The sequence below is a fragment of the Coregonus clupeaformis genome, chromosome 17 (genome assembly GCF_020615455.1).
Source record: "Coregonus clupeaformis isolate EN_2021a chromosome 17, ASM2061545v1, whole genome shotgun sequence".
In the NCBI taxonomy this organism is placed as follows: Eukaryota; Metazoa; Chordata; class Actinopteri; order Salmoniformes; family Salmonidae; genus Coregonus; species Coregonus clupeaformis.
This window is the reverse complement of record NC_059208.1, coordinates 62,233,706-62,256,412: the sequence shown is the minus strand read 5'-3', so window position 1 is coordinate 62,256,412 and position 22,707 is coordinate 62,233,706. Positions and strand designations below refer to the sequence as shown.

The 22,707-nt window shown below is 45.4% G+C and overlaps 1 protein-coding gene across 1 annotated transcript in view; it reads right to left on the bottom strand.

Moving 5' to 3' along the window:
* LOC121586870 (zinc finger and BTB domain-containing protein 8B) overlaps positions 1-22,327 on the bottom strand; it is a 47,286-nt gene extending 24,959 nt beyond the window's left edge. The window contains exons 1-4 of the mRNA XM_041903885.2: positions 22,246-22,327; positions 5,241-5,427; positions 3,900-4,917; positions 3,070-3,248 (exon numbers count right to left, since the gene is read on the bottom strand). Coding sequence (XP_041759819.1) covers positions 3,070-3,248; positions 3,900-4,917; positions 5,241-5,414 — 1,371 coding nt within the window. The 5' untranslated portion in view covers positions 5,415-5,427; positions 22,246-22,327. The remainder of the gene's footprint in view (positions 1-3,069; positions 3,249-3,899; positions 4,918-5,240; positions 5,428-22,245) is intronic.
* Between the last annotated feature and the right edge of the window lie 380 nt (positions 22,328-22,707).

Below are 22,707 nucleotides of genomic sequence, written 5' to 3'. Positions count from 1 at the left end.
CAGAGAGGGACCAGGCTGACAGACTACAGTACAGAGAGGGACCAGGCTGACAGACTACAGTACAGACGGGGACCAGGCTGACAGACTACAGTACAGAGAGGGACCAGGCTGACAGACTACAGTACAGAGAGGGACCAGGCTGACAGACTACAGTACAGACGGGGACCAGGCTGACAGACTACAGTACAGACGGGGACCAGGCTGACAGACTACAGTACAGAGGGGGGACCAGGCTGACAGACTACAGTACAGACGGGGACCAGGCTGACAGACTACAGTACAGACGGGGACCAGGCTGACAGACTACAGTACAGAGAGGGACCAGGCTGACAGACTACAGTACAGACGGGGACCAGGCTGACAGACTACAGTACAGAGAGGGACCAGGCTGACAGACACAGACTACAGTACAGACGGGGACCAGGCTGACAGACTACAGTACAGAGAGGGACCAGGCTGACAGACACAGACTACAGTACAGACGGGGACCAGGCTGACAGACTACAGTACAGAGAGGGACCAGGCTGACAGACTACAGTACAGAGAGGGACCAGGCTGACAGACTACAGTACAGACGGGGACCAGGCTGACAGACTACAGTACAGAGAGGGACCAGGCTGACAGACTACAGTACAGAGAGGGACCAGGCTGACAGACTACAGTACAGACGGGGACCAGGCTGACAGACTACAGTACAGAGAGGGACCAGGCTGACAGACTACAGTACAGAGAGGGACCAGGCTGACAGACTACAGTACAGAGAGGGACCAGGCTGACAGACTACAGTACAGACGGGGACCAGGCTGACAGACTACAGTACAGGAGGGACCAGGCTGACAGACTACAGTACAGAGAGGGACCAGGCTGACAGACTACAGTACAGAGAGAGGACCAGGCTGACAGACTACAGTACAGAGAGGGACCAGGCTGACAGACTACAGTACAGAGAGGGACCAGGCTGACAGACTACAGTACAGAGAGGGACCAGGCTGACAGACTACAGTACAGAGGGGGACCAGGCTGACAGACTACAGTACAGAGAGAGACCAGGCTGACAGACTACAGTACAGAGAGGGACCAGGCTGACAGACTACAGTACAGAGGGGGACCAGGCTGACAGACTACAGTACAGAGAGGGACCAGGCTGACAGACTACAGTACAGAGAGGGACCAGGCTGACAGACTACAGTACAGAGAGGGACCAGGCTGACAGACTACAGTACAGAGAGGGACCAGGCTGACAGACTACAGTACAGAGAGGGACCAGGCTGACAGACTACAGTACAGAGAGGGACCAGGCTGACAGACTACAGTACAGAGAGGGACCAGGCTGACAGACTACAGTACAGAGGGGGACCAGGCTGACAGACTACAGTACAGAGGGGGACCAGGCTGACAGACTACAGTACAGAGGGGACCAGGCTGACAGACTACAGTACAGAGGGGACCAGGCTGACAGACTACAGTACAGAGGGGGACCAGGCTGACAGACTACAGTACAGAGGGGACCAGGCTGACAGACTACAGTACAGAGGGGGACCAGGCTAACAGACTACAGTACAGAGGGGGACCAGGCTGACAGACTACAGTACAGAGAGGGACCAGGCTGACAGACTACAGTACAGAGGGGGACCAGGCTGACAGACTACAGTACAGAGGGGGACCAGGCTGACAGACTACAGTACAGAGGGGGACCAGGCTGACAGACTACAGTACAGAGGGGGACCAGGCTGACAGACTACAGTACAGAGGGGACCAGGCTGACAGACTACAGTACAGAGGGGGACCAGGCTGACAGACTACAGTACAGAGGGGGACCAGGCTGACAGACTACAGTACAGAGGGGGACCAGGCTGACAGACTACAGTACAGAGGGGACCAGGCTGACAGACTACAGTACAGAGGGGGACCAGGCTGACAGACTACAGTACAGAGGGGGACCAGGCTGACAGACTACAGTACAGAGGGGGACCAGGCTGACAGACACAGACTACAGTACAGAGGGGGACCAGGCTGACAGACTACAGTACAGAGGGGGACCAGGCTGACAGACTACAGTACAGAGGGGGACCATGATGATGGTGTGCTTCCTCAATATGAAGAACCCAATGGCATGCGAACAGATCAGGGTCTCTGAACAGACACCCAGTGACAAGCAGACAACAGATGGTCAGACAGAGAGATGGTGAGACCTAATCAACAGATGGTCAGACAGAGCGATGGTCAGACCTAAACAACAGATGGTCAGACAGAGCGATGGTCAGACCTAATCAACAGATGGTCAGACAGAGAGATGGTCAGACCTAATCAACAGATGGTCAGACAGAGAGATGGTCAGACCTAATCAACAGATGGTCAGACAGAGAGATGGTCAGACCTAATCAACAGATGGTCAGACAGAGAGATGGTCAGACCTAATCAACAGATGGTCAGACAGAGCGATGGTCAGACCTAATCAACAGATGGTCAGACAGAGAGATGGTCAGACCTAATCAACAGATGGTCAGACAGAGCGATGGTCAGACCTAAACAACAGATGGTCAGACAGAGAGATGGTGAGACCTAATCAACAGATGGTCAGACAGAGCGATGGTCAGACCTAAACAACAGATGGTCAGACAGAGAGATGGTCAGACCTAATCAACAGATGGTCAGACAGAGAGATGGTCAGACCTAATCAACAGATGGTCAGACAGAGAGATGGTCAGACCTAATCAACAGATGGTCAGACAGAGAGATGGTCAGACCTAAACAACAGATGGTCAGACAGAGAGATGGTCAGACCTAATCAACAGATGGTCAGACAGAGAGATGGTCAGACCTAATCAACAGATGGTCAGACAGATAGATGGTCAGACAGAGAGATGGTCAGACAGAGAGATGGTCAGATAGAGAGATGGTCAGACCTAATCAACAGATTCTAATGATTTTAGCGTAGCTACATATTTGTCTGGTTATGGCTGAAGTAAATCATTGTTTGAGACAAACTCTCTTTCACACGCACACGCACACACACACACACACACACACACACACACACGCACACGCACACGTCTCCCCCTTTCTTACGCTGAGTGAGTGGCTGCGGAGGTGTTCCTGGCGTGTGAACCTCTTGCCACATGTCTCACAGGGGAAGGGTCTCTCTCCAGTGTGACAGCGGATGTGTCTCTTCAGGATGCCTTTCTGCTTGGCAGTGTACGGGCAGAACGGACACTTATGGAGCTTCACCGGCACCACCAAGCCATCTCCTGCAGGGGAGAAAAGTCAATCAAACAATGAATCAATCAATATACAGTACAAACTGGCACCATCAAGACATCACCTGCAGGGGGCAGCATTGATCAAATATTTAGTCCTTTAGTCAATGTTTTATGGTCTTACATTTACATTTACATTTACGTCATTTAGCAGACGCTCTTATCCAGAGCGACTTACAGTTAGTGAGTGCATACATATTTGTATTTATTTTAATTTTTTCATACTGGCCCCCCGTGGGAATCGAACCCACAACCCTGGCGTTGCAAACGCCATGCTCTACCAACTGAGCTACATCCCTGCTGGCCATTCCCTCCCCTACCCTGGACGACGCTGGGCCAATTGTGCGCCGCCCCATGGGTCTCCCGGTCACGGCCAGCTACGACAGAGCCTGGATTCGAACCAGGATCTCTAGTGGCACAGCTAGCACTAGACCACTGTGCCACTCGGGAGATAAAGCAAATATACTTGTCTTCTTTAAAGCAAATATACTTGTCATGAAAGCAGAAAGAAACCCAGGCCTAAACCCCTAAAAGTCAAAGCCTGATAGTGGTAAGAAAAAACGCCATATGTAGGAAGAAACAGGAGGACACTAAAGTTTAATATAAAGCCTTATAGAGTTAAAACTAAATGAATGTAATTACCTGTGTCCTCTCCGTACCAGTCGCTCTGTATCTCCATTATGGAGGAACCACCCATCCCCAGGCCCTCATCCACCCTGCCTCCCCCACCCCAGAGGCCCATTCCCTGGGCAAACATCAGGCCCTGCTCCCCTCTGTCCCTGTGGGGGCTGGAGCCACCTCTCAACAGCACATCCATGAACTGCCTGGCGTGGCAGCCCCCAAAGCCCAGGGAGGAGCGTTCGCTGCTGGGGGAAGCGCTGGAGGACGCCAGTCTGTCATGGATGTGGTGGTCTGGGTGGTGGTGGTGGAGGGGGGGTCCCATAAACAACGGCAGGTCTTTGGTATCGGGGGACCCCTCCTCAGGCTCGTCATCGGGGTTGTACTCGATCTTGGGTTGCACCAGTTCTAAGGAGGAGAGGGGGTTCGTCAGGTGGTCCCTGTGTCCGTGGGGCGTCCGGCCCCCAATAATATGAGACGGGAACTCCCCTCTGGAGCTGCAGTCGTCGCTCTCCGAGTCCCTGCTGGGGCCGGGGGGCGTGGGGACACTGGGGAGGGCTGCTGAGGATGGGGGGTCTGTGACAGTGGATGGGGAGGGCTCTGAACTTACATTAGTAACTCCATCTCCCTCTAGTGACAACGGAGGAACAGTTACAGCTACAGAGGCACTGGAAGGAGGAGGTGGCAAGGCTGGGGTTCCACTGTCAGCCGGAACCTCTCTCTCCGTCTCTCTTTCCCGTTCCCTCCCTTTGTCTCTCTCTCTCTCTCTCTCCCTCTCTCTTTCTCGCTCTCTCTCCCTCTCCCCCTCTCTCGCTCTCTCCCCCTCATTATCCCTATTGTAGATCTCCAGAGAGGAGCGGATGTAGCCTTTGCAGAAGGAGACCACGTCAGTCATCTGGAGGTAGCTGGCCGCTGACATCACCTCGATGACGTTCTCGCTGCGCAGGTCCAGTCGGCCCGAGTACAGGAAGTCCAGGATGGAGGAGAAGGCCTCGGCCGTCACGATGTCCAGAGAGGCCGTGCTGTGGTGCTGACCGCTGTCCTGAGGAGGGTGGTGGAGAGATTCAAGGAAGTAAGGTATACTGTAAACAGGCTATAAACTAGATTAGAGCTTACCAAACTACAAGTGTCCTTTCCATTTTTTTAAAACGGGAGTGCCATTGTCAACTGTGTTACTATAGCCATTATCAATCTCCCTTTCACAATACACAGGCTCCTTAACTATGTATTTTGTATCAGTACCAGGTAAAACAATACACATGCTCCTTAACTATGTATTTTGTATCAGTACCAGGTAAAACAATACACAGGCTCCTTAACTATGTATTTTGTATCAGTACCAGGTAAACTTCATAAACGACTCACCTGTAGGTAGTGGACCAATAGGGCGCGGAAGTAACCGCTGCCGGCGAATAGAACGTTGCGATGGGCCTTGAAGACCCGCCCCTCCACGACGATACAGCAGTCACAGAAGAAGTCTCTCTTCCGCTGCTCATTGAGCTCACACAGCAGCTTGGACTGGTAGCCTGACACCTCCATCTCCACAACACCTCTTCACGGGGGGGGAGAAGAGAGATAGAGAGAGACAAACAAATGAAGAACCCCAAGCCCAGGGGATCCCAACCCCTCTGAGCCCCCCCCTGTCAGACACCCTGATAGCCCTCCTGACGACCCCCCCTCACCCACTGAGGACATACACAAGCCACAGATTGTACTCCTTATGGACTCAAACGGGAAATACATACAAGAAAATAAACTTTTTCCAAAACACACAGTGTCTAAACTCTGGTGTCCAAACACCCAGCGCGCCCTAGACCTTCTGTCTGAGGACCGACTAGGATCACCCAGCCACATAATAATACACACAGGCACAAACGACCTGAGAACACAGCAGGAAAGGGAGGCCACAGCACTCAAGGGAGTGATAGAAAAAGATTATTCTACTTTCCCCAACGCACAAGTGGTTATCTCAACCCTGTTACCACGAAAAGACTTCCACCCTGCTACCATACAGCGGGTAAACGCAAGTATTTCCCGTGACTGTGCATCAAAACCAAATGTCTACCTGGCCCATCACTCCACCCTGGACGTGAACAGCCTTTATGACCAGGTCCACCTATACAAGGCAGCAATGCCCACCTTCGCCCGGACCCTAAAGGATATCGCCCTCAACCGCAGACCCAACACCTCACACAGGAGCAACAGATCAACAGACCCCGCCCAGACCTCCGTTTTGGATAGATAACTCTTCGTGTTGTTGTTTGTTTAGTGTTTTCCAATTTTCCCAGAAGTGGTTAGAGTCTATGGATTCTTCAATTACATTGAGCTGATTTCTTACATGCTGTTCCTTCTTTTTCCGTAGTGTATTTCTGTATTGTTTTAGTGATTCACCATAGTGAAGGCGTAGGCTCAGGTTTTCTGGGTCTCTATGTTTTTGGTTGGATAGGTTTCTCAATTTCTTTCTTAGGTTTTTGCATTCTTCATCAAACCATTTGTCATTGTTGTTAATTTTCTTCGGTTTTCTGTTAGAGATTTTTTGATTTGATAGGGAAGCTGAGAAGTCAAATATACTGTTTAGGTTTTCTACTGCCAAGTTTACACCTTCACTATTACAGTGGAACGTTTTGTCCAGGAAGTTGTCTAAAAGGGATTGGATTTGTTGTTGCCTAATTGTTTTTTGGTAGGTTTCGACACTACTTTCCTTCCATCTATAGCATTTCTTAATATTATTCAGTTCCTTTGGCTTTGATTCCTCATGATTGAGTATTGCTCTGTTCAAGTAGACTGTGATTTTGCTGTGATCTGATAGGGGTGTCAGTGGGCTGACTGTGAACGCTCTGAGAGACTCTGGGTTGAGGTCAGTGATAAAGTAATCTACAGTACTACTGCCAAGAGATGAGCTATAGGTGTACCTACCATAGGAGTCCCCTCGAAGCCTACCATTGACTATGTACATACCCAGCGTGCAACAGAGCTGCAGGAGTTGTGACCCGAATATTGTCACCTCCAGGTAGGTGTTTGTCCCCCTGTGTGCTGAGGGTGTCAGGTTCTTGTCCAGTTCTGGCATTTAGGTCGCCACAGACTAGTACATGTCCCTGGGTCTGGAAATTATTGATTTCCCCCTCTAGGATGGAGAAGCTGTCTTCATTAAAGTATTGGGATTCTAGTGGGGGGATATAGGTAGCACACAGGAGGACATTTTTCTCTGTTGAGATAATTTCCTTTTGAATTTCTAGCCAAATGTAAAATGTTCCTGATTTGATTAATTTAATATAGTGTGTTAGGTTTGCTCTAAACCAAATTAGCATACCCCCTGAGTCCCTTCCCTGTTTCACACCTGGTAGTTTGGTGGATGGGACCACCAGCTCTCTGTAACCTAGAGGGCAACCAGTGGGTCCGTCTCCTCTATACCATGTTTCTTGTAGGATGACAATGTCTGTATTTCCGATTTCTTTGGTGAAGTCCAGGTTCCTGCTCTTTAGGCCAAAGGCAGATGACCCCCCCCCCCCTTTTTGGCCCTATAACAAAGAACAAACAGCAAAAAAATATACATGATCAAATGTAAATCTTAGAATCAACTATTAAAGACTACCAGAACCCACTGGATTCTCTAATTACATTGAATGAACTACAGGACAAAATACAAACCCTCCAACCCAAAAAGGCCTGTGGTGTTGATGATATCCTCAATGAAATTATAAAATATACAGACCACAAATTCCAAATGGCTATACTTAAACTCTTTAACATCATCTTTAGCTCTGGCATCTTCCCCAATATTTGGAACCAAGGACTGATCACCCCAATCCACAAAAGTGGAGACAAATTTGACCCCAATAACTACCGTGGGAAATGCGTCAACAGCAACCTTGGGAAAATCCTCTGCATTATCAATAACAGCAGACTAGTTCATTTCCTCAGTGAAAACAATGTACTGAGCAAATGTCAAATTGGCTTTTTACCAAATTACCCTACAACCGACCACGTATTCACCCTGCACACCCTAATTGACAAACAAACAAACCAAAACAAAGGCAAAGTCTTCTCATGCTTTGTTGATTTCAAAAAAGCTATTGACTCAATTTGGCATGAGGGTCTGCTATACAAATTGATGGAAAGTGGGGTTGGGGGAAAAACATACGACATTATAAAATCCATGTACACAAACAACAAGTGTGCGGTTAAAATTAGCAAAAAACACACACATTTCTTTCCACAGGGCCGTGGTTTGAGACAGGGATGCAGTTTAAGCCGCACCCTCTTCAACATATATATATATAAACGAATTGGTGAGGGCACTAGAACAGTCTGCAGCACCCGGCCTCACCCTACTAGAATCTGAAGTCAAATGTCTTCTGTTTGCTGATGATCTGGTGCTTCTGTCCCCAACCAAGGAGGGCCTACAGCAGCACCTAGATCTTCTGCACAGATTCTGTCAGACCTGGGCCCTGACAGTAAATCTTAGTAAGACAAAAATAATGGTGTTCCAAAAAAGGTCCAGTTGCCAGGACCACAAATACCATCTAGACACCGTTGCCCTAGAGCACACAAAAAACTATACATACCTCGGCCTAAACATCAGCGCCACAGGTAACTTCCACAAAGCTGTGAATGATCTGAGAGACAAGGCAAGAAGGGCCTTCTATGCCATCAAAAGGAACATAAAATTTGACATACCAATTAGGATCTGGCAAAGAATACTTGAATCAGTTATAGAACCCATTGCCCTTTATGGTTGTGAGGTCTGGGGTCCGCTCACCAACCAAGAATTCACAAAATGGGACAAACACCAAATTGAGACTCTGCATGCAGAATTCTGCAAAAATATCCTCGGTGTACAACGAAAAACACCAAATAATGCATGCAGAGCAGAATTAGGCCGATACCCGCTAATTATCAAAATCCAGAAAAGAGCTGTTAAATTCTATAACCACTTAAAAGGAAGCAATTCCCAAAACTTCCATAACAAAGCCATCACCTACAAATAGTCCCCTAAGTAAGCTGGTCCTGGGGCTCTGTTCACAAACACAAACAGACCCCACAGAGCCCCAGGACAACAACAACATTTACATTTTTGTCATTTAGCAGACGCTCTTATCCAGAGCAACTTACAGTTTTAGTGAATGCATACATTTTTTCATACTGGCCCCCCGTGGGAATCGAACCCACAACCCTGGCGTTGCAAGCGCCATGCTCTGCCAACAATTAGACCCAACCATATCATGAGAAAACAAAGAGAGAATTACTTGACACATTGGAAAGAATTAACAAAAAAACAGAGCAAACTAGAATGCTATTTGGCTCTAAACAGAGAGTACACAGTGGCAGAATGACCTGACCACTGTGACTGACCCAAACTTAAGGAAAGCTTTGACTATGTACAGACTCAGTGAGCATAGCCTTGCTATTGAGAAAGGCCGCCGTAGGCAGCCCTGGCTCTCAAGAGAAGACAGGTTATGTGCACACTGCCCACAAAATGAGGTGGAAACTGAGCTGCACTTCCTAACCTCCTGCCAAATGTTAGACCATATTAGAGACACATATTTCCCTCAGATTACAGCGATCCACAAAGAATTCGAAAACAAACCCAATTTTGATAAACTCCCTTATCTACTGGGTGAAAAACCACAGTGTGCCATCACAGCAGCAAAATGTGTGACCTGTTGCCACAAGAAAAGGGCAACCAGTGAAGAACAAACACCATTGTAAATACAACCCATATTTATATTTATTTATTTTCCCATTTGTACTTTAACTATTTGCACATCGTTACAACACTGTATATAGACATAATATGACATTTGAAATATCTTTATTCTTTTGGAACTTCTGAGTGTAATGTTTACTGTTAATATGTATTGTTTATTTCACTTTTGTTTACTATCTACTTCACTTGCATTGGCAATGTTAACATACGTTTCCCATTCTAATAAAGACCTTAAATTGAATTGAATTGAGAGAGAGGATGGGAGCCAGGGAGGAGAGAGAGAGAGGATGGGAGCCAGGGAGGAGAGTTAAAACAGCTTGGACTGGTAGCCTGACACCTCCATCTTCCCAACACTGCTGGGCACTAAAGAGAGCGGGACAGAATGAGAAGGATTGAGAGAGAGCAATGTGAGATAAGGGAAAGCGGGTAAGCAGAGAAATGTAGAAAGGATAGGGCTGCCTAGTGCCTATGAGATATGTAGAAAGGATAGGGCTGCCTATGAGATATGTAGAAAGGATAGCGCTGCCTATGAGATATGTAGAAAGGATAAGGCTGCCTACGAGATATGTAGAAAGGATAGGGCTCCCTAGTACCTATGAGATATGTAGAAAGGATAGGGCTGCCTAGTGCCTACGAGATATGTAGAAAGGATAGGGCTCCCTAGTACCTATGAGATATGTAGAAAGGATAGGGCTCCCTAGTGCCTATGAGATATGTAGAAAGGATAGGGCTGCCTAGTACCTATGAGATATGTAGAAAGGATAGGGCTCCCTAGTGCCTATGAGATATGTAGAAAGGATAGGGCTCACTAGTACCTATGAAATATGTAGAAAGGATAGGGCTGCCTATGAGATATGTAGAAATGATAGGGCTGCCTAGTACCTATGAGATATGTAGAAAGGATAGGGCTCCCTAGTGCCTATGAAATATGTAGAAAGGATAGGGCTGCCTATGAGATATGTAGAAAGGATAGGGCTCCCTAGTACCTATGAGATATGTAGAAAGGATAGAGCTGCCTACTACCTATGAGATATGTAGAAAGGATAGGGCTGCCTATGAGATATGTAGAAAGGATAGGGCTCCTTAGTGCCTATGAGATATGTAGAAAGGATAGGGCTGCCTAGTGCCTATGAGATATGTAGTAAGGATAGGGCTCCCTAGTACCTATGAGATATGTAGAAAGGATAGGGCTCCCTAGTGCCTATGAAATATGTAGAAAGGATAAGGCTGCCTATGAGATATGTAGAAAGGATAGGGCTGCCTAGTACCTATGAGATATGTAGAAAGGATAGGGCTCCCTAGTGCCTATGAAATATGTAGAAAGGATAGGGCTGCCTATGAGATATGTAGAAAGGATAGGGCTCCCTAGTACCTATGAGATATGTAGAAAGGATAGGGCTCCCTAGTACCTATGAGATATGTAGAAAGGATAGGGCTGCCTAGTACCTATGAGATATGTAGAAAGGATAGGGCTGCCTATGAGATATGTAGAAAGGATAGGGCTCCTTAGTGCCTATGAGATATGTAGAAAGGATAGGGCTGCCTATGACATATGTAGAAAGGATAGGGCTGCCAAGTACCTATGAGATATGTAGAAAGGATATGGCTCCCTAGTACCTATGAGATATGTAGAAAGGATAGGGCTGCCTAGTGCCTATGAGATATGTAGTAAGGATAGGGCTCCCTAGTACCTATGATATATGTAGAAAGGATAGGGCTCCCTAGTGCCTATGAAATATGTAGAAAGGATTGGGCTGCCTATGAGATGTGTAGAAAGGATAGGGCTGCCTAGTACCTATGAGATATGTAGAAAGGATAGGGCTCCCTAGTGCCTATGAAATATGTAGAAAGGATAGGGCTGCCTATGAGATATGTAGAAAGGATAGGGCTGCCTAGTACCATGAGATATGTAGAAAGGATAGGGCTCCCTAGTACCTATGAGATATGTAGAAAGGATAGGGCTGCCTAGTACCTATGAGATATGTAGAAAGGATAGGGCTGCCTATGAGATATGTAGAAAGGATAGGGCTCCTTAGTGCCTATGAGATATGTAGAAAGGATAGGGCTGCCTATGAGATATGTAGAAAGGATAGGGCTCCCTAGTACCTATGAGATATGTAGAAAGGATAGGGCTCCCTAGTACCTATGAGATATGTAGAAAGGATAGGGCTGCCTAGTACCTATGAGATATGTAGAAAGGATAGGGCTGCCTATGAGATATGTAGAAAGGATAGGGCTCCTTAGTGCCTATGAGATATGTAGAAAGGATAGGGCTGCCTATGACATATGTAGAAAGGATAGGGCTGCCAAGTACCTATGAGATATGTAGAAAGGATATGGCTCCCTAGTACCTATGAGATATGTAGAAAGGATAGGGCTGCCTAGTGCCTATGAGATATGTAGAAAGGATATGGCTCCCTAGTACCTATGAGATATGTAGAAAGGATAGGGCTGCCTAGTGCCTATGAGATATGTAGTAAGGATAGGGCTCCCTAGTACCTATGATATATGTAGAAAGGATAGGGCTCCCTAGTGCCTATGAAATATGTAGAAAGGATTGGGCTGCCTATGAGATGTGTAGAAAGGATAGGGCTGCCTAGTACCTATGAGATATGTAGAAAGGATAGGGCTCCCTAGTGCCTATGAAATATGTAGAAAGGATAGGGCTGCCTATGAGATATGTAGAAAGGATAGGGCTGCCTAGTACCTATGAGATATGTAGAAAGGATAGGGCTCCCTAGTACCTATGAGATATGTAGAAAGGATAGGGCTGCCTAGTACCTATGAGATATGTAGAAAGGATAGGGCTGCCTATGAGATATGTAGAAAGGATAGGGCTCCTTAGTGCCTATGAGATATGTAGAAAGGATAGGGCTGCCTATGAGATATGTAGAAAGGATAGGGCTCCCTAGTACCTATGAGATATGTAGAAAGGATAGGGCTCCCTAGTACCTATGAGATATGTAGAAAGGATAGGGCTGCCTAGTACCTATGAGATATGTAGAAAGGATAGGGCTGCCTATGAGATATGTAGAAAGGATAGGGCTCCTTAGTGCCTATGAGATATGTAGAAAGGATAGGGCTGCCTATGACATATGTAGAAAGGATAGGGCTGCCAAGTACCTATGAGATATGTAGAAAGGATATGGCTCCCTAGTACCTATGAGATATGTAGAAAGGATAGGGCTGCCTAGTGCCTATGAGATATGTAGAAAGGATATGGCTCCCTAGTACCTATGAGATATGTAGAAAGGATAGGGCTGCCTAGTGCCTATGAGATATGTAGTAAGGATAGGGCTCCCTAGTACCTATGATATATGTAGAAAGGATAGGGCTCCCTAGTGCCTATGAAATATGTAGAAAGGATTGGGCTGCCTATGAGATATGTAGAAAGGATAGGGCTGCCTAGTACCTATGAGATATGTAGAAAGGATAGGGCTCCTAGTGCCTATGAAATATGTAGAAAGGATAGGGCTGCCTATGAGATATGTAGAAAGGATAGGGCTGCCTAGTACCTATGAGATATGTAGAAAGGATAGGGCTCCCTAGTACCTAGAGATATGTAGAAAGGATAGGGCTGCCTAGTACCTATGAGATATGTAGAAAGGATAGGGCTGCCTATGAGATATGTAGAAAGGATAGGGCTCCTTAGTGCCTATGAGATATGTAGAAAGGATAGGGCTGCCTATGAGATATGTAGAAAGGATAGGGCTCCCTAGTACCTATGAGATATGTAGAAAGGATAGGGCTCCCTAGTACCTATGAGATATGTAGAAAGGATAGGGCTGCCTAGTACCTATGAGATATGTAGAAAGGATAGGGCTGCCTATGAGATATGTAGAAAGGATAGGGCTCCTTAGTGCCTATGAGATATGTAGAAAGGATAGGGCTGCCTATGACATATGTAGAAAGGATAGGGCTGCCAAGTACCTATGAGATATGTAGAAAGGATATGGCTCCCTAGTACCTATGAGATATGTAGAAAGGATAGGGCTGCCTAGTGCCTATGAGATATGTAGTAAGGATAGGGCTCCCTAGTACCTATGAGATATGTAGAAAGGATAGGGCTCCCTAGTGCCTATGAAATATGTAGAAAGGATAGGGCTGCCTATGAGATATGTAGAAAGGATAGGGCTCCTTAGTGCCTATGAGATATGTAGAAAGGATAGGGCTGCCTATGAGATACGTAGAAAGGATAGGGCTCCCTAGTACCTATGAGATATGTAGAAAGGATAGGGCTCCTAGTACCTATGAGATATGTAGAAAATAGGGCTGCCTAGTACCTATGAGATATGTAGAAAGGATAGGGCTGCCTATGAGATATGTAGAAAGGATAGGGCTCCTTAGTGCCTATGAGATATGTAGAAAGGATAGGGCTGCCTATGACATATGTAGAAAGGATAGGGCTGCCAAGTACCTATGAGATATGTAGAAAGGATATGGCTCCCTAGTACCTATGAGATATGTAGAAAGGATAGGGCTGCCTAGTGCCTATGAGATATGTAGAAAGGATATGGCTCCCTAGTACCTAGAGATATGTAGAAAGGATAGGGCTGCCTAGTGCCTATGAGATATGTAGTAAGGATAGGGCTCCCTGGTACCTATGATATATGTAGAAAGGATAGGGCTCCCTAGTGCCTATGAAATATGTAGAAAGGATTGGGCTGCCTATGAGATATGTAGAAAGGATAGGGCTGCCTAGTACCTATGAGATATGTAGAAAGGATAGGGCTCCTAGTGCCTATGAAATATGTAGAAAGGATAGGGCTGCCTATGAGATATGTAGAAAGGATAGGGCTGCCTAGTACCTAGAGATATGTAGAAAGGATAGGGCTCCCTAGTACCTGAGATATGTAGAAAGGATAGGGCTGCCTAGTACCCATGAGATATGTAGAAAGGATAGGGCTGCCAATGAGATATGTAGAAAGGATAGGGCTCCCTAGTACCTATGAGATATGTAGAAAGGATAGGGCTCCCTAGTACCTATGAGATATGTAGAAAGGATAGGGCTGCCTAGTACCTATGAGATATGTAGAAAGGATAGGGCTGCCTATGAGATATGTAGAAAGGATAGGGCTCCTTAGTGCCTATGAGATATGTAGAAAGGATAGGGCTGCCTATGACATATGTAGAAAGGATAGGGCTGCCAAGTACCTATGAGATATGTAGAAAGGATATGGCTCCCTAGTACCTATGAGATATGTAGAAAGGATAGGGCTGCCTAGTGCCTATGAGATATGTAGTAAGGATAGGGCTCCCTAGTACCTATGAGATATGTAGAAAGGATAGGGCTCCCTAGTGCCTATGAAATATGTAGAAAGGATAGGGCTGCCTATGAGATATGTAGAAAGGATAGGGCTGCCTAGTACCTATGAGATATGTAGAAAGGATAGGGCTCCCTAGTGCCTATGAAATATGTAGAAAGGATAGGGCTGCCTATGAGATATGTAGAAAGGATAGGGCTCCTTAGTGCCTATGAGATATGTAGAAAGGATAGGGCTGCCTATGAGATATGTAGAAAGGATAGGGCTCCCTAGTACCTATGAGATATGTAGAAAGGATAGGGCTCCCTAGTACCTATGAGATATGTAGAAAATAGGGCTGCCTAGTACCTATGAGATATGTAGAAAGGATAGGGCTGCCTATGAGATATGTAGAAAGGATAGGGCTCCTTAGTGCCTATGAGATATGTAGAAAGGATAGGGCTGCCTATGACATATGTAGAAAGGATAGGGCTGCCAAGTACCTATGAGATATGTAGAAAGGATATGGCTCCCTAGTACCTATGAGATATGTAGAAAGGATAGGGCTGCCTAGTGCCTATGAGATATGTAGAAAGGATATGGCTCCCTAGTACCTATGAGATATGTAGAAAGGATAGGGCTGCCTAGTGCCTATGAGATATGTAGTAAGGATAGGGCTCCCTAGTACCTATGATATATGTAGAAAGGATAGGGCTCCCTAGTGCCTATGAAATATGTAGAAAGGATTGGGCTGCCTATGAGATATGTAGAAAGGATAGGGCTGCCTAGTACCTATGAGATATGTAGAAAGGATAGGGCTCCCTAGTGCCTATGAAATATGTAGAAAGGATAGGGCTGCCTATGAGATATGTAGAAAGGATAGGGCTGCCTAGTACCTATGAGATATGTAGAAAGGATAGGGCTCCCTAGTACCTATGAGATATGTAGAAAGGATAGGGCTGCCTAGTACCTATGAGATATGTAGAAAGGATAGGGCTGCCTATGAGATATGTAGAAAGGATAGGGCTCCTTAGTGCCTATGAGATATGTAGAAAGGATAGGGCTGCCTATGAGATATGTAGAAAGGATAGGGCCCCTAGTACCTATGAGATATGTAGAAAGGATAGGGCTCCCTAGTACCTATGAGATATGTAGAAAGGATAGGGCTGCCTAGTACCTATGAGATATGTAGAAAGGATAGGGCTGCCTATGAGATATGTAGAAAGGATAGGGCTCCTTAGTGCCTATGAGATATGTAGAAAGGATAGGGCTGCCTATGAGATATGTAGAAAGGATAGGGCTCCCTAGTACCTATGAGATATGTAGAAAGGATAGGGCTCCCTAGTACCTATGAGATATGTAGAAAGGATAGGGCTGCCTAGTACCTATGAGATATGTAGAAAGGATAGGGCTGCCTATGAGATATGTAGAAAGGATAGGGCTCCTTAGTGCCTATGAGATATGTAGAAAGGATAGGGCTGCCTATGACATATGTAGAAAGGATAGGGCTGCCAAGTACCTATGAGATATGTAGAAAGGATATGGCTCCCTAGTACCTATGAGATATGTAGAAAGGATAGGGCTGCCTAGTGCCTATGAGATATGTAGTAAGGATAGGGCTCCTAGTACCTATGAGATATGTAGAAAGGATAGGGCTCCCTAGTGCCTATGAAATATGTAGAAAGGATAGGGCTGCCTATGAGATATGTAGAAAGGATAGGGCTGCCTAGTACCTATGAGATATGTAGAAAGGATAGGGCTCCCTAGTGCCTATGAAATATGTAGAAAGGATAGGGCTGCCTATGAGATATGTAGAAAGGATAGGGCTCCTTAGTGCCTATGAGATATGTAGAAAGGATAGGGCTGCCTATGAGATACGTAGAAAGGATAGGGCTCCCTAGTACCTATGAGATATGTAGAAAGGATAGGGCTCCCTAGTACCTATGAGATATGTAGAAAATAGGGCTGCCTAGTACCTATGAGATATGTAGAAAGGATAGGGCTGCCTATGAGATATGTAGAAAGGATAGGGCTCCTTAGTGCCTATGAGATATGTAGAAAGGATAGGGCTGCCTATGACATATGTAGAAAGGATAGGGCTGCCAAGTACCTATGAGATATGTAGAAAGGATATGGCTCCCTAGTACCTATGAGATATGTAGAAAGGATAGGGCTGCCTAGTGCCTATGAGATATGTAGAAAGGATATGGCTCCCTAGTACCTATGAGATATGTAGAAAGGATAGGGCTGCCTAGTGCCTATGAGATATGTAGTAAGGATAGGGCTCCCTAGTACCTATGATATATGTAGAAAGGATAGGGCTCCCTAGTGCCTATGAAATATGTAGAAAGGATTGGGCTGCCTATGAGATATGTAGAAAGGATAGGGCTGCCTAGTACCTATGAGATATGTAGAAAGGATAGGGCTCCCTAGTGCCTATGAAATATGTAGAAAGGATAGGGCTGCCTATGAGATATGTAGAAAGGATAGGGCTGCCTAGTACCTATGAGATATGTAGAAAGGATAGGGCTCCCTAGTACCTATGAGATATGTAGAAAGGATAGGGCTGCCTAGTACCTATGAGATATGTAGAAAGGATAGGGCTGCCAATGAGATATGTAGAAAGGATAGGGCTCCCTAGTACCTATGAGATATGTAGAAAGGATAGGGCTCCCTAGTACCTATGAGATATGTAGAAAGGATAGGGCTGCCTAGTACCTATGAGATATGTAGAAAGGATAGGGCTGCCTATGAGATATGTAGAAAGGATAGGGCTCCTTAGTGCCTATGAGATATGTAGAAAGGATAGGGCTGCCTATGACATATGTAGAAAGGATAGGGCTGCCAAGTACCTATGAGATATGTAGAAAGGATATGGCTCCCTAGTACCTATGAGATATGTAGAAAGGATAGGGCTGCCTAGTGCCTATGAGATATGTAGTAAGGATAGGGCTCCCTAGTACCTATGAGATATGTAGAAAGGATAGGGCTCCCTAGTGCCTATGAAATATGTAGAAAGGATAGGGCTGCCTATGAGATATGTAGAAAGGATAGGGCTGCCTAGTACCTATGAGATATGTAGAAAGGATAGGGCTCCCTAGTGCCTATGAAATATGTAGAAAGGATAGGGCTGCCTATGAGATATGTAGAAAGGATAGGGCTCCTTAGTGCCTATGAGATATGTAGAAAGGATAGGGCTGCCTATGAGATATGTAGAAAGGATAGGGCTCCCTAGTACCTATGAGATATGTAGAAAGGATAGGGCTCCCTAGTACCTATGAGATATGTAGAAAATAGGGCTGCCTAGTACCTATGAGATATGTAGAAAGGATAGGGCTGCCTATGAGATATGTAGAAAGGATAGGGCTCCTTAGTGCCTATGAGATATGTAGAAAGGATAGGGCTGCCTATGACATATGTAGAAAGGATAGGGCTGCCAAGTACCTATGAGATATGTAGAAAGGATATGGCTCCCTAGTACCTATGAGATATGTAGAAAGGATAGGGCTGCCTAGTGCCTATGAGATATGTAGAAAGGATATGGCTCCCTAGTACCTATGAGATATATAGAAAGGATAGGGCTGCCTAGTGCCTATGAGATATGTAGTAAGGATAGGGCTCCTAGTACCTATGATATATGTAGAAAGGATAGGGCTCCCTAGTGCCTATGAAATATGTAGAAAGGATTGGGCTGCCTATGAGATATGTAGAAAGGATAGGGCTGCCTAGTACCTATGAGATATGTAGAAAGGATAGGGCTCCCTAGTGCCTATGAAATATGTAGAAAGGATAGGGCTGCCTATGAGATATGTAGAAAGGATAGGGCTGCCTAGTACCTATGAGATATGTAGAAAGGATAGGGCTCCCTAGTACCTATGAGATATGTAGAAAGGATAGGGCTGCCTAGTACCTATGAGATATGTAGAAAGGATAGGGCTGCCTATGAGATATGTAGAAAGGATAGGGCTCCTTAGTGCCTATGAGATATGTAGAAAGGATAGGGCTGCCTATGAGATATGTAGAAAGGATAGGGCTCCCTAGTACCTATGAGATATGTAGAAAGGATAGGGCTCCCTAGTACCTATGAGATATGTAGAAAGGATAGGGCTGCCTAGTACCTATGAGATATGTAGAAAGGATAGGGCTGCCTATGAGATATGTAGAAAGGATAGGGCTCCCTTAGTGCCTATGAGATATGTAGAAAGGATAGGGCTGCCTATGACATATGTAGAAAGGATAGGGCTGCCAAGTACCTATGAGATATGTAGAAAGGATATGGCTCCCTATTACCTATGAGATATGTAGAAAGGATAGGGCTGCCTAGTGCCTATGAGATATGTAGTAAGGATAGGGCTCCCTAGTACCTATGAGATATGTAGAAAGGATAGGGCTCCCTAGTGCCTATGAAATATGTAGAAAGGATAGGGCTGCCTATGAGATATGTAGAAAGGATAGGGCTGCCTAGTACCTATGAGATATGTAGAAAGGATAGGGCTCCCTAGTGCCTATGAAATATGTAGAAAGGATAGGGCTGCCTATGAGATATGTAGAAAGGATAGGGCTCCTTAGTGCCTATGAGATATGTAGAAAGGATAGGGCTCCTTAGTGCCTATGAGATATGTAGAAAGGATAGTGCTGCCTAGTACCTATGTTACATGTAGAAAGGATAGGGCTGCCTAGTACCTATGAGATATGTAGAAAGGATAGGGCTGCCTAGTACCTATGAGATATGTAGAAAGGATAGGGCTCCCTAGTACCTATGAGATATGTAGAAAGGATAGGGCTCCCTAGTACCTATGAGATATGTAGAAAGGATAGGGCTGCCTGTGAGATATGTAGAAACGATAGGGCTGCCTAGTGCCTATGAGATATGTAGAAAGAATAGGGCTGCCTATGAGATATGTAGAAAGGATAGGGCTGCCTATGAGATATGTAGAAAGGATAGGGCTGCCTAGTGCCTATGAGATATGTAGAAAGGATAGGGCTGCCTATGACATATGTAGAAAGGATAGGGCTGCCAAGTACCTATGAGATATGTAGAAAGGATATGGCTCCCTAGTACCTATGAGATATGTAGAAAATAGGGCTGCCTAGTACCTATGAGATATGTAGAAAGGATAGGGCTGCCTATGAGATATGTAGAAAGGATAGGGCTCCTTAGTGCCTATGAGATATGTAGAAAGGATAGGGCTGCCTATGACATATGTAGAAAGGATAGGGCTGCCAAGTACCTATGAGATATGTAGAAAGGATATGGCTCCCTAGTACCTATGAGATATGTAGAAAGGATAGGGCTGCCTAGTGCCTATGAGATATGTAGAAAGGATAGGGCTCCCTAGTACCTATGAGATATGTAGAAAGGATAGGGCTGCCTAGTGCCTATGAGATATGTAGTAAGGATAGGGCTCCCTAGTACCTATGATATATGTAGAAAGGATAGGGCTCCCTAGTGCCTATGAAATATGTAGAAAGGATTGGGCTGCCTATGAGATATGTAGAAAGGATAGGGCTGCCTAGTACCTATGAGATATGTAGAAAGGATAGGGCTCCCTAGTGCCTATGAAATATGTAGAAAGGATAGGGCTGCCTATGAGATATGTAGAAAGGATAGGGCTGCCTAGTACCTATGAGATATGTAGAAAGGATAGGGCTCCCTAGTACCTATGAGATATGTAGAAAGGATAGGGCTGCCTAGTACCTATGAGATATGTAGAAAGGATAGGGCTGCCTATGAGATATGTAGAAAGGATAGGGCTCCTTAGTGCCTATGAGATATGTAGAAAGGATAGGGCTGCCTATGAGATATGTAGAAAGGATAGGGCTCCCTAGTACCTATGAGATATGTAGAAAGGATAGGGCTCCCTAGTACCTATGAGATATGTAGAAAGGATAGGGCTGCCTAGTACCTATGAGATATGTAGAAAGGATAGGGCTGCCTATGAGATATGTAGAAAGGATAGGGCTCCTTAGTGCCTATGAGATATGTAGAAAGGATAGGGCTGCCTATGACATATGTAGAAAGGATAGGGCTGCCAAGTACCTATGAGATATGTAGAAAGGATATGGCTCCCTAGTACCTATGAGATATGTAGAAAGGATAGGGCTGCCTAGTGCCTATGAGATATGTAGTAAGGATAGGGCTCCCTAGTACCTATGAGATATGTAGAAAGGATAGGGCTCCCTAGTGCCTATGAAATATGTAGAAAGGATAGGGCTGCCTATGAGATATGTAGAAAGGATAGGGCTGCCTAGTACCTATGAGATATGTAGAAAGGATAGGGCTCCCTAGTGCCTATGAAATATGTAGAAAGGATAGGGCTGCCTATGAGATATGTAGAAAGGATAGGGCTCCTTAGTGCCTATGAGATATGTAGAAAGGATAGGGCTCCTTAGTGCCTATGAGATATGTAGAAAGGATAGTGCTGCCTAGTACCTATGTTACATGTAGAAAGGATAGGGCTGCCTAGTACCTATGAGATATGTAGAAAGGATAGGGCTGCCTAGTACCTATGAGATATGTAGAAAGGATAGGGCTCCCTAGTACCTATGAGATATGTAGAAAGGATAGGGCTCCCTAGTACCTATGAGATATGTAGAAAGGATAGGGCTGCCTGTGAGATATGTAGAAACGATAGGGCTGCCTAGTGCCTATGAGATATGTAGAAAGAATAGGGCTGCCTATGAGATATGTAGAAAGGATAGGGCTGCCTATGAGATATGTAGAAAGGATAGGGCTGCCTAGTGCCTATGAGATATGTAGAAAGGATAGGGCTGCCTATGAGATATGTAGAAAGGATAGGGCTCCCTAGTACCTATGAGATATGTAGAAAGGATAGGGCTCCCTAGTGCCTATGAGATATGTAGAAAGGATAGCGCTGCCTAGTACCTATGAGATATGTAGAAAGGATAGGGCTGCCTAGTGCCTATGAGATATGTAGAAAGGATAGGGCTCCCTAATACCCATGAGATATGTAGAAAGGATAGGGCTGCCTCTGTACTAGTAAACAAACCCCTCTGCCAGTTCACTCTCCTCTCCTCTCCCTACCACAACGTTCCACCTCAGTCCCCGGATCTCCTGGCGCAGTTACCTTCATGTGAACCTGTCTACATCAACTACCCCCACCCTGCCTAGAAGAGAAGATTCACAACTGATAACCATAGGAAGGCTCTGAGGGAAAGCTCTAAACTAAAGACATAGTAGCTAGCTATGAGAAAAGTTTTTCTCCACTCCTGTCCCTTTAGTAGAATCACTGATGAAGAAGTAGCTATATTTTTGTAGTTTGCGAGAATGCTGTCAGCTAGCTAGCATGCTAAGCAGAACCTCGGTATTGATAGCTAGCTAACTAGCATTACATGTATCAAACATGCCGTACAAATGAACATATAAGACAAACATTTAAACTCGTATAAAAAACGTTACCTGACTAAACGTTGAAAGCTGTCGTAAGTAAACACATAGCTAGCTAGGTTGATATGCTGTTGTAGCCTTAGCAGCTAGTTAGCTAACCACAACAACCAGCTTTTCACTAGTTACCACAGCCACAAAGTCAAAATTGCCTATATCGTAAAAATTCATAAAAACTAAAATGAGCTTTTTGGTCTTAATTTAAGGTTAGGGATTGTCATAAGGTCAGCAATGTGTTTAAGATTGGGGTTAGGTTTAAAATCACATTTTAAGAAGATAAATTGTAGGAATAGGCGGGGTGTATGACTTTGTGGCCGTGGTAACTAGTGACAACCCAACAACCACTGCTCATTTCCCCATTCTGTGTGACAGTCAGAAGATTCGGCCAATGAGAGACGACATAAATATTAGGGCGCGGCTAAGAGGCGCTGAGCCAATCTCATCATGTAAAACTAGACTAGGTTTCTTTATCATCAC